Source organism: Octopus bimaculoides, chromosome 22 (genome assembly GCF_046866305.1).
Source record: "Octopus bimaculoides isolate indiv1 chromosome 22, ASM4686630v1, whole genome shotgun sequence".
NCBI lineage: Eukaryota > Metazoa > Mollusca > Cephalopoda > Octopoda > Octopodidae > Octopus > Octopus bimaculoides.
This window is the reverse complement of record NC_142949.1, coordinates 21,542,610-21,557,112: the sequence shown is the minus strand read 5'-3', so window position 1 is coordinate 21,557,112 and position 14,503 is coordinate 21,542,610. Positions and strand designations below refer to the sequence as shown.

The window sequence follows — 14,503 nt, the reverse complement described above, 5'->3', positions numbered from 1 at the left end:
CTGGGTACTTGGTCGAACTGATCATGTGCATTTGTTGTTTGTCTGTGAAGTCAATTTAATTTCCTCTATAAATTGCTATGGCTTTGTATTAAAGACATCAAATCTTTTAAGTATTAAGATAAAATACTAGAGTGTATATTATACATATGTGTGTGTGTGCATTTGTGTGTGTGTGCATTTGTGTGTGTGTGAGTGTGTGTGTTTTAACTAACCTGGGACAGCATCAAAGTTACCACAGCATAGTGTTGCCTGTAAGTTATTAAAGGAGAAAAGAAAAATATAAAACAATTAATAGCATTCTGATTGAGATTATTATTAATTATTAGGTCATTAATTTATGAAAACAAATGTAAGCAGATCACTATTGCCTAATTACATCAATAATTATATAGACATACATACATTTAGTCAATATCCACTCTACACAGTAGATCAATTATACAGGGGTTGGACAAAATAATGGGAACACCTAGCATCTTACTTGCATAATTGTGAAATATCTATAAAACCGTCAAAAGCTTGTTTATTTTTATGTTTTTTTAAAATTTATTATTAGTGTTGCTTAATATGTTTTGCTAAAATTGCTGTTTCTGTTCAGATATCATCAGAAAAAAGGTAATTAAAATTCATTAAAATGACAGATCTATCGGACTTTCAAAGAGGTCAAATTGTTGGTGCTCATATGGCAGGCGCTAGCGTAACGAAAACAGCCAAAATGTTTGGTGAATCAAGAAGTACTGTTTTGAAAGTAATGACAGCCTTTAAGAAAGAGGGAAAAATCTCGTCGAAACAAAACTCCGGAAGAAAACCAAAACTTTCAGATAGGGGCCGTCGGACTCTTACACGAATTGTTAGAAAGGATCACAAAAGTACAGCTCCCAAAATTACTGTAGAGTTTAATGACCACCTTGAGAACCCAGTTTCCACAAAAACTGTTCACCGGGAGCTGCACAAAACCGAATTTCACGGGAGGGCTGCAATCAGAAAACTACTACTTTCAAAAACAAACGTTGCAAAGCGTTTAGAGTGGAGTAAAAACCTACAGAATCAGTCCCGAGAACAGTGGAAGAATGTTATTTCTTGGACGAATCGTCCTTTACCTTATTTCTGAATACCGGCCGAGTATACGTGTGGGGACAGCCAAGAAAAGCATTTGACTCAGACTGCCTTTTTCCACGTGTTAAACATGTAGGAGGATCTGTGATGATCTGGGAGGAAGGGCTATATCTTGGAAATCTGCTGGCTCAATGGTTTGTCTTCATGGCAGAATTAATAGTCAAGACTATTCAAGTATTTTATCTGATGGTCCTACCCAATATTAAAATAAATTTGTTTGAAATTTTAAGGTGTTTCCATTATTTTGTCCAATCCCTGTATATACACACTTGAGTCAGCTCAGCAATGTATATGTGGTACAACTGTTATATAGAAATGAAATTTAGGATAGAGGAGAAGATGTAGAGGTGATTATATTGACTCCAGCACATGACTGGTATCGTATTTTATCTGTCTTTCCAGAAGGAAAGGCCAAATTGACCTCGGTAGTATCTGAACTCGGAATGTAAAGGGTCGTAAATAAATACCACAAGATATTTTGTCCAACACTAACAAATACCCAAGAACAAGAGAGGTTGAGAGTTTCTTAAATGAACCAGTGGATATTACTGGTACAGATTATATCAGCTACAGAGTGACATTAGTTACTCTGACACGATTTAAACACTGTAAGGGATGATTCTGTATTTAACCCTAGGTCAGAGGAAAGAGATACATTACGAGTGACGGGGGTGAAAAGGGGTGAAAGTAAGAAGACAGACGATCTGAACCAGTAACAGTAAGGGAGGATTAGATGAAGTGAAGAAAAATCTAGTCATGTGATAACAACAACAATAATTATGGTGATGATTAATTGATGAGGTAGATTACAGTGTCATTACAGTGTGAAAGAGAGTTGAAAGACGATGGCCCATGGTGGGATATGAATGACTCAATAAAATAAACAGATTTTGATATTCCTGATGAATGTGGTCTTACCATTGAACTGCTATATGTAGAGGTGTGTTACTATTATTGTCAACCGCATTGGCATCAATGCCATCTTGTTGTAGTAGAAGTTCAACAGTATATGTGTGTCCATTCAGACAGGCCTGATGCAGAGGTGTCCAACCATCTTTGTCCACCACACTGACATTAATGTTAGTGTGTTGTAGTAGATGTTCAGCGGTCTCCATGTGTCCATACAGACAGAGCAGATGTAGAGATGTGCAACCATTTCTGGCCACGGCATTGACATTAATGCCAGTCTGTTGTATTAGAAGTTTAACAGTGTCTGTGTGGCCATGCCTACAAGCCAGGTGTAAAGGTGTCCAGCCATCTTTGGCCACCACACTAATATCAGTGTGCTTATGTTGTAGTAGACACTTAACAATGTCTGTATGTCCATTCAGACACGACAGATGTAAAGGTGTGCAACCATTTCTGGTCACAGCATTAGCATCAATGCCAGTCTGTTGTAGTAGAAAATTAACAGTGTCTGTGTGTCCATATCGACAGGAGAGATGTAGACATGTCTCATAAACATTGTCCACTTCACTGACATTAGTGCCAGTGTCTTGTAGTAGAAGTTCAACAATGTCTGTGTGTCCATTCATACAGGACAGATGTAGAGGTGTCCAACCCTCTCCGGCAACCATACTGACATCAGAGCCAGTTCGTTCTAGTAAAAGTTTAACAGTGTCTGCGTGCCCAGCCTGACAGGCCAGGTGTAAAGGTGTGTAGTGATCATTGGTCATCACATTGGCATTAATGCCAGATTTTTCTAGTAGAAGTTTAACCGTTTCAATGTGTCCATTCATACAGGCCAGATGTAAAAGTGTGTTACCATTATAGTCTACTACAGTGACGTCAGTGTCAGTTTCTTCTAGTAGAAGTTTAACTGTGTCTGTGTGACCATTCAGACAGGTCAGATGTACAGGTGTGTCGCCATCATAGTCCACCACATCGACATCAGTGCCATTCTGTTGTAGTAAAAGTTTAACAATGTCTGTGTGTCCATTCAGACAGGCAAGATGTAGAGGTGTGCAACCATCTTTGGTCACCGCCGTGACATCAGCGCCATTCTGTTGTAGCAGAAGTTCAGCAGTGTCTGTGTGTCCATTTAAACAGGTTAGATGTAGAGGTGTGTTACCATTATTATCTACAACCATGACATCAGTACCATTCTGCTGCAGCAGAAGTTTAACAGTGTCTGTGTGTCCATTATAAGAGGCCCGATGTAAAGGTGTCCAGCCATGATTATCCACTACCATGACATCAGTGCCAGTCTGTTGTAGCAGAAGTTTAACAGTGTCTGTGTGTCCATTCCGATAGGCCAGATGTAAAGGTGTCCAGCCATCATTGTCCACCACCGTGACATCAGTGCCAGTCTGTTGTAGCAGAAGTCTGACACTGTCTGTGTGACCATTCAGACAGGCCATATGTAGAGGTGTCTGACAATCATTGTTCACCACCTTGACATCAGTGCCATTCTGTTGTAGCAGAAGTTTAACAGTATCTGTGTGTCCATCTTGACAAGCCAGATGTAGAGGTGTGTCGCCATCATTGTCCACTACACTGACATCAGTGCCATTCTGTTGTAGCAGAAGTTTAACAGTATCTGTGTGTCCATCTTGACTAGCCAGATGTAGAGGTGTGTCGCCATCATTGTCCACTACCCTGACATCAGTGCCAGTCTGTTGTAGGAGAAGTTTGACACTGTCTGAGTGTCCATTCAAACAGGCTAGATGTAGAGGTGTCCAATCGTATTTGTCCACCGCAGTGACATCAGTTCCAGTTTGCTGTAGTAAAAGTTTAACAATGTCTGTATGTCCATTGAGACAAGCAAGATGTAGAGATGTGTCACCATCATTGTCTACCACGTTGACATCAGTGCCAGTCTGGTGTAGTAGAAGGTTAACAGTGACTGTGTGTCCATCTTGAGAGGCCAGATGTAAAGGTGTGTTACCATCATTGTCCACAGCACTAACATCAGTGTCATTCTGTTGTAGTAGAAGTTTAACAGTGTCTGTGTGTCCACGTAGACAGGGAAGATGTAGGGGTGTCCAACCATCATTATTTCGTTGATTGACCTGAAAATATAAGCAATAAATACTTTAAAGATGGTGTGTACTAGATGGTGTGGGGTACAAGAATTGTAAAAACATCTCAGAAAGTGAAAGGAAAGAATCAAACTAATAAACAGCTGGAATGAATGTGGGGAAGAACAAATAAATGAGGTTTGTATATATACACTCACTTACACACGCACACACACACACACACACACATTTATATACCCTCTCACATGCAAATATACGCATCCACACGCACAGACACACACACATATATACACTTTCACACACACACACACACACACACACACACACACACACACACACACACACACACACACATATATATGTACGGCTAGCTGGCAGAAACGTTAGCACGCCGGGCGAAATGCTTAGCGGTATTTCGTCTGCCGCTACGTTCTGAGTTCAAATTCTGCCGAGGTCGACTTTGCCTTTCATCCTTTCGGGGTCGATTAAATAAGTACCAGTTACGCACTGGGGTCGGTATAATCGACTTAATCCGTTTGTCTGTCCTTGTTTGTCCCCTCTGTGTGTACATACATAAATACACATATATATACATATGTACAGAAATATACCTACGCTTTATGTTTTCACGAGTCATTTATGTTTATGTATTTTTTGTGTGTGTGTGCATTTATGTGCATTTATGTGCATTTATGTGCATTTATGTGCATTTATGTGCATTTATGTGCATTTATGTGCATTTATGTATGTATATTCGAGTATGTAAGTATATGTATGTATATGCTTATGAGCCTATATGCATATTTATGCATGTATATGTAGGTCTGTATGAGAAATGAAGAAAAAAAAACAATTTAAAGAAATATAAATTCATTATGGAAACTAAAATTTTTCAATTTTGTGAGACCAATTCCGAAAGATCTTCCAGATATCTATGAACTTCTTCTGAAATCCACTCTTTTCAATGTTGTAGCAAATAATTATGTCTATATTGTGGGAAAGAAAGTCGAAAAGTGTGTGTAGCGAGGTATCGATCTAAAATTCAGCAAAGATATTTATTTCGTTACCAAAATCATCAAATGCACACAAGGAAATGAGCAACTTTTTATAAAAACATATGAATCGTCAGAAAGTCATCAGTAAACAAAGTTTGGGCACACTGTATGTACATATCACATACGTACAACACACACACACAGATAGATAGATAGTTAGAGAGAGAGAGAGAGAGAGAGAGAGAGAGAGAGAGAGAGAGAGAGAGAGAGAGAGAGAGAGAGTGAGAGAGAAGAAAGAAAGAAAGATAGATAGATAGATAGATAGATAGAGAGAGAGAGAGAGAGAGAGAGAGAGAGAGAGAGAGAGAGAGAGAAAAGAAAGATAGATAAATAGATAGATAACTTTATTAGCCACACAGGGCTGAACGCAGATGGGACAAATACAATGTAGAGTTTTTCTGTTCGAGTGGGGCGGAAGCAAACTAAAAAAAAAACAACAACCAAAGTAGGGACAACGATCAAAAGGAATCGAATTCGATATATACAAAAAAAAAAAAAAGTTCTCAAGAAATGGGGAGGTTTATCCGTGGAAAGAAAAACCTACGAAAAGACCACGTAACCTCGGGCAATAATATTACATTTTAACAAATTTATTTATCCTGTTTCATAGGATCATGCTCAAGGTGGCTTCGTCATTTATACGTGCCATCCTTGCTACATTCACCCATCTTTTTGGGAAACATTCGCTAGACAACACTTGCCTCTCTACTCTCACCTTCCTTTTCGAGTGATACTTGAAAAAGTTGATGAGAGATGGACCAGAGAGGAAAGTGTTTGTCTCTAATACTTTCAGATGCGCACCTGATACATTCTTTTGCCATAGCCACAAGTACGATAAAAATAGCTCTTCCTTCCTGTTTGAAGGAAGGAAGTGTGACGATATTGACGATAGACTCGGCTGATAAACCGACTCGTCCCACACGTGACAGCAGTTGTTCGGCATAAGCCCACAGGCCGGAAATGGTTAGACACTGCACGAGTGCGTGCAGAACGGTTTCGTCGCTCTGACCGCATCTCGAGCAGGTTGGCCCCGTAGAGCTTATCCCGAACGGGTAGCGCTTCTCGGTAGCACTGCCAGGCCAGGGATTTCTAGAAGTTGTCCATAGGTTCCGGCCCGAAAGTCGTCTTGAACAGGCGGGTCAGGTATTCCTCGTCAACGCCCAGGTTCACCCTCCACAAATCCCCTATAGAATGCTTTGGTTGTGTTGCAGTCACTCAATGTCGACCCGGGACGGCATAGTTGCTGGAGAGCAACGCGACACTCGCAGTGCCATTCGCTCTTTCTCGGCCTCTTTTTGATCCACGACTGCAGTTCGGTCATGGAGACGAGTTGCGAGAAAGCGCCCCTCACAAACGGCAACCACACCTGTTCACCATCGTCTATGTAGAGCCGGAGATGTCTAGATGTCTAGATAGATAGATAGACAGACAGACAGGCAGGCAGACAGACAGACAGATACATAGATAAATAGATAGATAGATAGATAGAGAGTGAGAGAGAGAGAGAGAGAGAGAGAGAGAGAGAGAGAGAGAGAGAGAGAGAAAGGTGGCGAGCTGGCAGAAACGTTAGCATGCCGGATGAAATGCATAGGGGTATTTCGCCTGCCGTTATGTTCTGAGTTCAAATTCCACCGAGGTCGGCTTTTATCCTTTCAGGATCGATAAATTAAGTACCAGTTACGCACTGGAGTCGATGTAATTGACTTAATCCCTTTGTCTGTCCTTGTTTATCCCCTCTATGTTTAGCCCCTAGTGGGCAATAAAGATCAGTCTTAATCACGGGGCGTACCCCATGATTTCTGTTGTCTTGAGAGCCAGAGATGATAGGAAGCTCTTTCAGCAACGCTACATACTAACCTCTTTAGTGCTTTTGCTTTAGAGTGACGAGCACCAAGTCGGTATAACGAAGGAAGGAGGGCATGCGATGCGAAACCTCTACAGCCCACTTCTACCGGCCACACTGAAGTCGTCCGACCGTTGTTATCACAAAGCAGTTTCAGTTCCTTGTATTTCCTCATTTTCCTCTCATGTGAAGTCTGCATGTTGCTTTCATCACAAACTGTAAGTTCAATCAGTGCTATTGTCTTCCTCTGCTCGGAAAAGATTAATATGTCAGGCCGAAGGTTCGTGACGGCAATCTTTTCTGGGAAGATCAATTTCGTGTCCAAATCTGCCATGATTGTTCAGTCGTTTACTAAAGTCAAAAGCCCCGACCGTCTCTACATTGAGCAGAGAAATTGGACGGAAATCAGTTATTATCTTCTCGTTGGATTTTGCCGATTTCTAGATGTACACCCCTTCGGCCACTCTCCATTGGATTGGAATTCTCCTGGTCCTCCACACAACGGCCATAAATCTCCAAATCAAGCGAAGTAGGCGTGGGCAACTTTTGTACATCTTATATGGTATCCCATTTTATCCAGGAGCTGATGCATTCCTAGTCCGTCTCAAAATGTCTTTCAACTCCTTAAACGTCGCGGCCGAGTCGGCAAAAGGGTGAGAAGGGGGATCAGGCTGTATTACACCTTCCCACTCTTCAAAGTCACCCGTCATAGTCGATGAGTAAGTCCGGTGAAGATGATCATTCAGATCTTCTCTCGAGCAGTTGAGATTAATCCTACAACTTGGATCCAGAATCTCCCTAGTATAACGGAAAGGTTCTTTCATAAATTTCCGCCTCCCCGATTTCCTTTCCCGCCTCCTCGTACATGCTCTCTCTGCTTTGCGTAGTTTTAAAATCTCGCTGTGCAGCTTTTCACCAAGGTCCTTTAACCATCATTCTCTTCCTCGGGTGCTGAGCGGATTCTCTTGTGAAAAGACCTCTTTTCTTTGCGTAGGTGCTTAAGGCGCACAGAACGTCGATTAGGTTGAATCTCATGAGCAGATTTTTCTTTAGCACCAAAACAATCCATAGCAAATGCGTTCACCATCTTCTCATAGGTGTGAAGTTTCTGATCAATGGGACCATGCAATAAAGGTGACACCACTCTCTCAGCCTCTTCATCAAATGCCTCCCAGTCCCGTTTATTAGACATAGGTGGCCAATTTATACAAGGGCGGCAGTCTAACTTTGACAAAAGCAGACGATCTTGAATCCCATGGCGGTCGGTAAACATTGTGGTTATCCTCCAAGTTTCCGTCTTGCCCCGATTTACTTTTGCTATTTAACAAAATACTGTTCAAAGACTCACCGCACTGCGTTTTGCCCTGATGAATGCGAACTTCCCTCTTCCCTTTAAACTGGCGATGGCATATTTCACATACACCTTCCTCAAGTAAAGGCTCCAAGTCACTAATCCCCAAATCGTTGTTGAACGCGAAATCCTGGTCTAATTCCGTGAAATCACGGGAGCTTGTTAAACCGGACGACCTCCCAGCCGGTATGAAATTCTCAAAAGTAACTTGATCCATTGAAATTTAGAAAACTAGACTTTCCTAGTAGTCAATCAGTTTGTTCTTGACAGTCATCCAGACTTTCCTAGTGGTCACTGAATCCTCACAATCAGAAGGAGATGAAAAATATCATAAACTTGGTCAAAAAAAGCAAACACTCCGGCAGGAGATAGCCAAAATTATATATACATATAAATACATATATATATATATATATATAAATAAGAAATATAAAGATATATAAAAAAAGGAACAAAAATACTGGAGATTCAGTATATACCACGTGGCAAAATTATGAGTTGAAAATATGTGGAAAACATATAAAAAGTGGAAGAGAAATGCTTTCGTTTCATATAGTTTAATATCTTTTTATAAATATATACATATTGCATGGATGTCGTGAAATCCTACCGGTTTTTACTATTTAAATTAGCTTTTCAAGGGACATTGTACTCTAATCAGTTCTCGTGACAGAGGGGTTTCGTCATTTTGGATGTTTGAAGAATAAGAAGAATGAGTCTAGTGAGTGAACCAAGCGAAGCAACAGGCGGCAAAGGGGACAACTAGATCCTTAGTATTTTCTTTTTTAAAGTCAAATTTGTATATTGAGGTGTGGTCTGTACTTTTGTATGAACAGGTTTTCTTTGTTTAGGCGTTCTTGTACTGAGATTAAATCTTTGCATTGGTATAAATGGGAAGATATGAAAATTCGGCGATTTTTTACTTGCGCATTTGTCGATATACCCGCTCAGTGCTATCTGCCTGTATTGAGGGAAACGAATCTGTTCTTTATGTAGCGTGACTCTGCGTCTCAAAGTAAGGTTTGTTTGGCTCACATAATTGTGACCACAACCTGAGCAGGTTAGTACATAGAAAAGGTTCTGGGAAGCACATGTGAAGTTGGTTTACTTGAGAATTTTTGTCCTTGCTGGAATGTGAATTCCGAGCCTTAGGTTAAGTATGGGCATGTACCACAATTAGGTCGTCTGCATTTTTTAACTGTTGATATCATTTGTATTGAGTATAGTTTTGCATTTGTTAGGAATCTCTTGAGTGATTTATGTTGTCTTTTGCATTTGAGGAGTTTATGTGTATTTAAGATGTTGTTCATTTTCGGGTTTTGAGTGAGCAGAGGGAGATTTTGTATGATTGTGTTGTATGCTTCATTGTTTCTGGGGTTGTGGGTTGATATGCATGGGAGTGATTTAAAGTGAGGTATTGTGTTTTGTTTTGTTGTCCTTGTTCTATAAGTGCGGGTGGGTATTGACGCTCAATGAGTGCTATTTTGAGTTCTTGTTCCCGAGTGGTTATGTCAGATACAATTGTACAGATTCTTTTTGCTAGATTGAATGGGATATTTTTTTGGGTGTGTTTAGGATGGCATGAACTGAAAAGGAGATACTGTTTTGAGTCTGTTGGTTTGTAGTAAATGTCGGTTGCAATTTGGTTGTTGCACTTTTTTAAAATCAAAATGTCCAGAAATGGGAGCTGTTCCTTGCTATATTCCATTGGGATTTATATTATTCAGTGTGGATTTGAAATCCAGGAGTTTATCATAGGTTTCATTCCAGATGGTAAAACAATCGTCTAGGTACCTTTTCTAGTTTTCTCTTATATACTGGTGGAATGGGGGTCCGAATTTTTGGAGTGAAAGTTCATATAGGATAGATTCAAAGAAACCCATTATTAGGTTCGCAAGTACAGGCGCTGCTTTCATTCCCATCGCAATACCGCATTTTTGGCAGTAGTCTATTGTATCGAATAGGAAGTAATTGTTTTGTAGGATGAACTTCAGGGATTCAATGACAAAAGTCTGGTTTATGCGGTCCGGGAGAACTTCGGGGTATTTTTCTAATCAGAATTTTATTGCCTCTATTCCGTAGTCATGTGGAATGTTAGTGAAGAGGTTGATAGCATCAAAGGAGACTAATAGAGCTTCTTGTCCAGATCGTCTCTCATGAAACTTTTAATGTATCTGAGGAAAGGTTTCAATAGAATGTGCAGAAAGTTGCTTAGGCGGTGTGTTTCACAGGCTGGGCCCACTGTAATAGGCCTTAATTTTAAGTCTATTAGTCTCCTTCGATGTCATCAATCTCCACACTAACATTCCACCGGTTGGATTTTACGACATCCATATAATATGTATATATTTATAAAAAAGATATTAAACTATGTGAAACGAATACATTTCTCTTTCACTTTTTATGTTTTCCATATATTTTCAAACTACACACACACACACACGTATATATATATATATATATATACTCACTAACCTGTAAAATGTTATTTCCTTTACTACTCAACAGGACTTCGACTACTTCTTTACAGTTCTCCTCTACAGCAAGATGGAGAGGGTTGTTGCTTGATGAGTCCTGCTTGTTAACATTCGCTCCACTGGAAACCAGGGATTTCGCAGCATCATGTTTATGGCTGAAAGTAAAAAATGTAAATATTACAGAAATCCACGTAATAATTATATTAAATGTACATTCATATTCAATACATAATAACTAAATGCACAAAAATGTATGTATATTATACCGGGTATATATATTTATATATTTGATCCTTTATATTGAACACTCAATATTTCATCTACATTCAATACTTTCTTTCATGGTGCCATCCATTTTTATTTTATTTTATTTTATATTATATATTGTGTATTATATTATATATTATATATTCCATATTCTATACCCCACATTGGTTCTGCAGGAATATAAATAAAACAAAAAAAACAGACAGTGTTGGAACTCTTTTAAACAAAATAATATATATATATATATATATATATATATATATATATAAATTGAGATTCAGATGAATTGGGTACTTAAGTTGAGGCACCATAAATTAGTGCAGTATTATCCATGCAATTTCAAAATAAGGTGCAAATAAAATTAAAATATGCAACAGGATATCCAGAGGTGATGCAGTAAACCGTTTCAAGCAGCTCCATTTAATTGAACAATGCAATCATCTGAAATGGATCTAGAGAAAATTTCATATGCCAATATTAATATATATGTATATAAACAGTCTCATAAAATTAAAAAGTCAATAAAAGAAAATGGAGAAGAAAAATTAAAAAAAAAAGCTTGGTTTGTTTTATTTGTAATACAATTGGAAAAGTAATGCAAAGATAAACAACTTGAGAGAATGTGTCAGAAGAATGCAGAGCCTGTGGAACTTGAAACGAGACAGTGGCATACATTGTGACAGAATGCTCCAAGTTGGCACAAAAATTCCCCAAGGAGGCACAACCAGGCTGTAAACGTTTTACACAGGAAACTGTGCCAGAAATTGGGATTTGAAACTGGAAACACATGGTACGATCACCGAGCCGAAAGAGTATCATAGTCAGAGAAGTGTAAGATTTTGTGGGACTTTTTTTGTGGGAAATTAGAAAATAATAGACCAGATATTACAATCATAGATTAAGAAAAGCAAAGTTGCTTACTTATCGACCCATCATGCCCATTTGATTCCAGGATCATAAAGAAAGAGGAAGAAAAACAAAGGAAATACAATCCCTTAAAATTTGAAATAGGAAGAATTTGGATCCGGCGAACAATAAAGGTCGTGCCTATAATAATTGGTGCGTTGAGAACTCTAAGCCAAGATATAGACAAATGGTTGAAGGAGATTGAAATAGAATGCCCACTAGAGTTCCTACAGGATGTTTGTCTGTTAAGGACAGCAAGGATTATCAGGAGGGTTCTAAGCACTTGAAAGACTGCTGAAAACTTGTGGATCCCTAAGGTTACAGGTCGTCGTAACTCGCTATCCACGTAATTCCTACAAGGAATAAGACCGAACCTGAGACAAACCAAAATATTTTATAATAATTTCTATTGTAGGCACAAGGCCTGTAATTTTGAGGGGAGGGGAAACCGATTACATTAAACACCAGTACTCGACTTGTAGAATTACAAAATGATAAGAGGAAAAGATAACCTCAGCAAGATTTGAACTCTCAAATAATAACTACAATACTAAAAACGAGCAATCTGGATGTTTTTATTTCAGTATTCACTTACTAGTTTCTGTCATTCAGGTTTGATAGATTATTTTTCTCCTTTCCTTGTATATGAAGTGAATTGTTATTTGTTCAAAAACAAAATTTCTTCAAATTGCTATATTTTCAACATTAGGGATTAATTACGTTTCTGATTTTTGTTTAAATTTCAGTTCTGCCTCTATCCCCACCCCCACAGAACTAAGGAATAATACATTAACATACTCACACTTTTGTATTCACACCAACCTTCCGTAAGTTTTTAAACTTGCTAAAAATAACGGCCAAATCAACTGGGTTTAATATTTGGTTAATGAGAGGAGAGAACTTGCGTGCATGCATGAATGTACACGCACACGTACACACATAGATACATACACACATACACATGCACACACACATAATACATACATGCATACATACATGCATACATACATACATACATACATGCATACATACATACATGCATACATTCATGCATACATACATACATACATGCATACATACATACAGACATACATACACACATATATACATACATGCATGCATACATACATACATACACGCATGCATGCATACATACATACATACATATACACAGGCATACATACACACATACACACATACATACATGCATGCATACATACATACATACACACAGACATGCATGCATACACACATACATGCATACATACATATACATAATATACACACACATACATACATGCATGAATGCATGCATACATACATATATACATACATGCATGCATGCATGCAAACATACATACATACATCCATGCATGCATGCATGCATACATGTACGCATGCATGCATACATACATACATTCACACAAACATACACACACATACATACCCACATACATACACACATACATACATACATACACGCACGCATACATACATACATACATACATACATGCACACATACATATATACACGCATGCATACATACATACATACATACATGCATAGACAGGGTTGTCTTTACAATGTCATCTACTGCAGTACTTTGTTTGGTCTTTTGCAGTTCTCTTCTTCCTCCGGAACTTTCACAGAGAAGATGATAAGATATGTAGTTCTGCCCTCATTTAATTACTGCAGTAGATTACTGTAATTAGGTAAGTGATAGAGAATGAGGGAATGAAGGAGAAGATTTGATGAAGAAATTTGGAAAAGGGTCTAATTGTGTATATAGACATTATATTTCTTGAAATTCAGGTTTTTCGTGATGGGCAGGTTTTCTTGAGCATCTCAGTTCGCCATTCATCCTAGTCCTTTGTCATCTTCCCAAGATCAGATTTCACTACTTCATTCAATACCTTCCTGGGTCTCGCTCTTCCACAGTTTCCGTCTTCAGTGATCGAGATGTTTTATGCAGCTCTCCTCATCCATACACATCACATGACCTCACCGGTGCTCTCTTCTTTCTTACACAACACATCTGAGTCCTTTTAAGCCCAATTTTTATTTTAACACATTTGCCCTGTCATATGTACACACTGATATTTCACATCCAGTACAGGATGCTAGCTGCATTCTCTTCTAGTTTTGCATGTCTTCTGCATTCATGGCCCATATTTCTCTACCAAATACAATTGTTGTTTGTACACAAATATCATACATTCTGCTTTTCACTTTTGTTACCAACAATGAAACCTTTTGTTACCAACAGAGATAATAACTCTTTGAACTTCCTCCATTCTTTTCTTATTCTTGCAACTCTGTTAATTTTTATGTGTTTTTTTCTTTTCAATTTGCTATGATTCTTTATTTTTATTTTGGTAACTCTTATTCTGTGAATATTCTTTGATGACAGAATTTTCTGACAGTTTCTTTATTTGAAACGTTGTCTTCTGATGAAATGGTGAAAATTTGTCACCAAAACAATTGTAAAGAATAAAATTTTGAATAA

At 38.5% G+C, this 14,503-nt stretch overlaps 2 protein-coding genes across 3 annotated transcripts in view; both read right to left on the bottom strand.

Moving 5' to 3' along the window:
* The window catches only part of LOC106867307 (uncharacterized), a 27,316-nt gene extending 15,551 nt beyond the window's left edge, over nucleotides 1–11,765 (bottom strand). The window contains exons 1-4 of the mRNA XM_014912147.3: nucleotides 11,673–11,765; nucleotides 10,822–11,058; nucleotides 2,035–4,127; nucleotides 213–249 (exon numbers count right to left, since the gene is read on the bottom strand). Coding sequence (XP_014767633.3) covers nucleotides 213–249; nucleotides 2,035–4,127; nucleotides 10,822–11,058; nucleotides 11,673–11,765 — 2,460 coding nt within the window. The remainder of the gene's footprint in view (nucleotides 1–212; nucleotides 250–2,034; nucleotides 4,128–10,821; nucleotides 11,059–11,672) is intronic.
* LOC106867317 (KN motif and ankyrin repeat domain-containing protein 3) overlaps nucleotides 10,839–14,503 on the bottom strand; it is an 18,549-nt gene continuing 14,884 nt past the window's right edge. Inside the window, exon 4 of one of the 2 annotated variants that reach the window (XM_089339802.1) lies at nucleotides 10,839–10,978. The gene's annotated coding sequence lies outside the window, so the exon portion shown is untranslated. Of the gene's footprint in view, nucleotides 10,979–11,431; nucleotides 11,543–14,503 lie in introns of those variants that run through there. The other variant, XM_089339803.1, reaches the window with a different exon arrangement.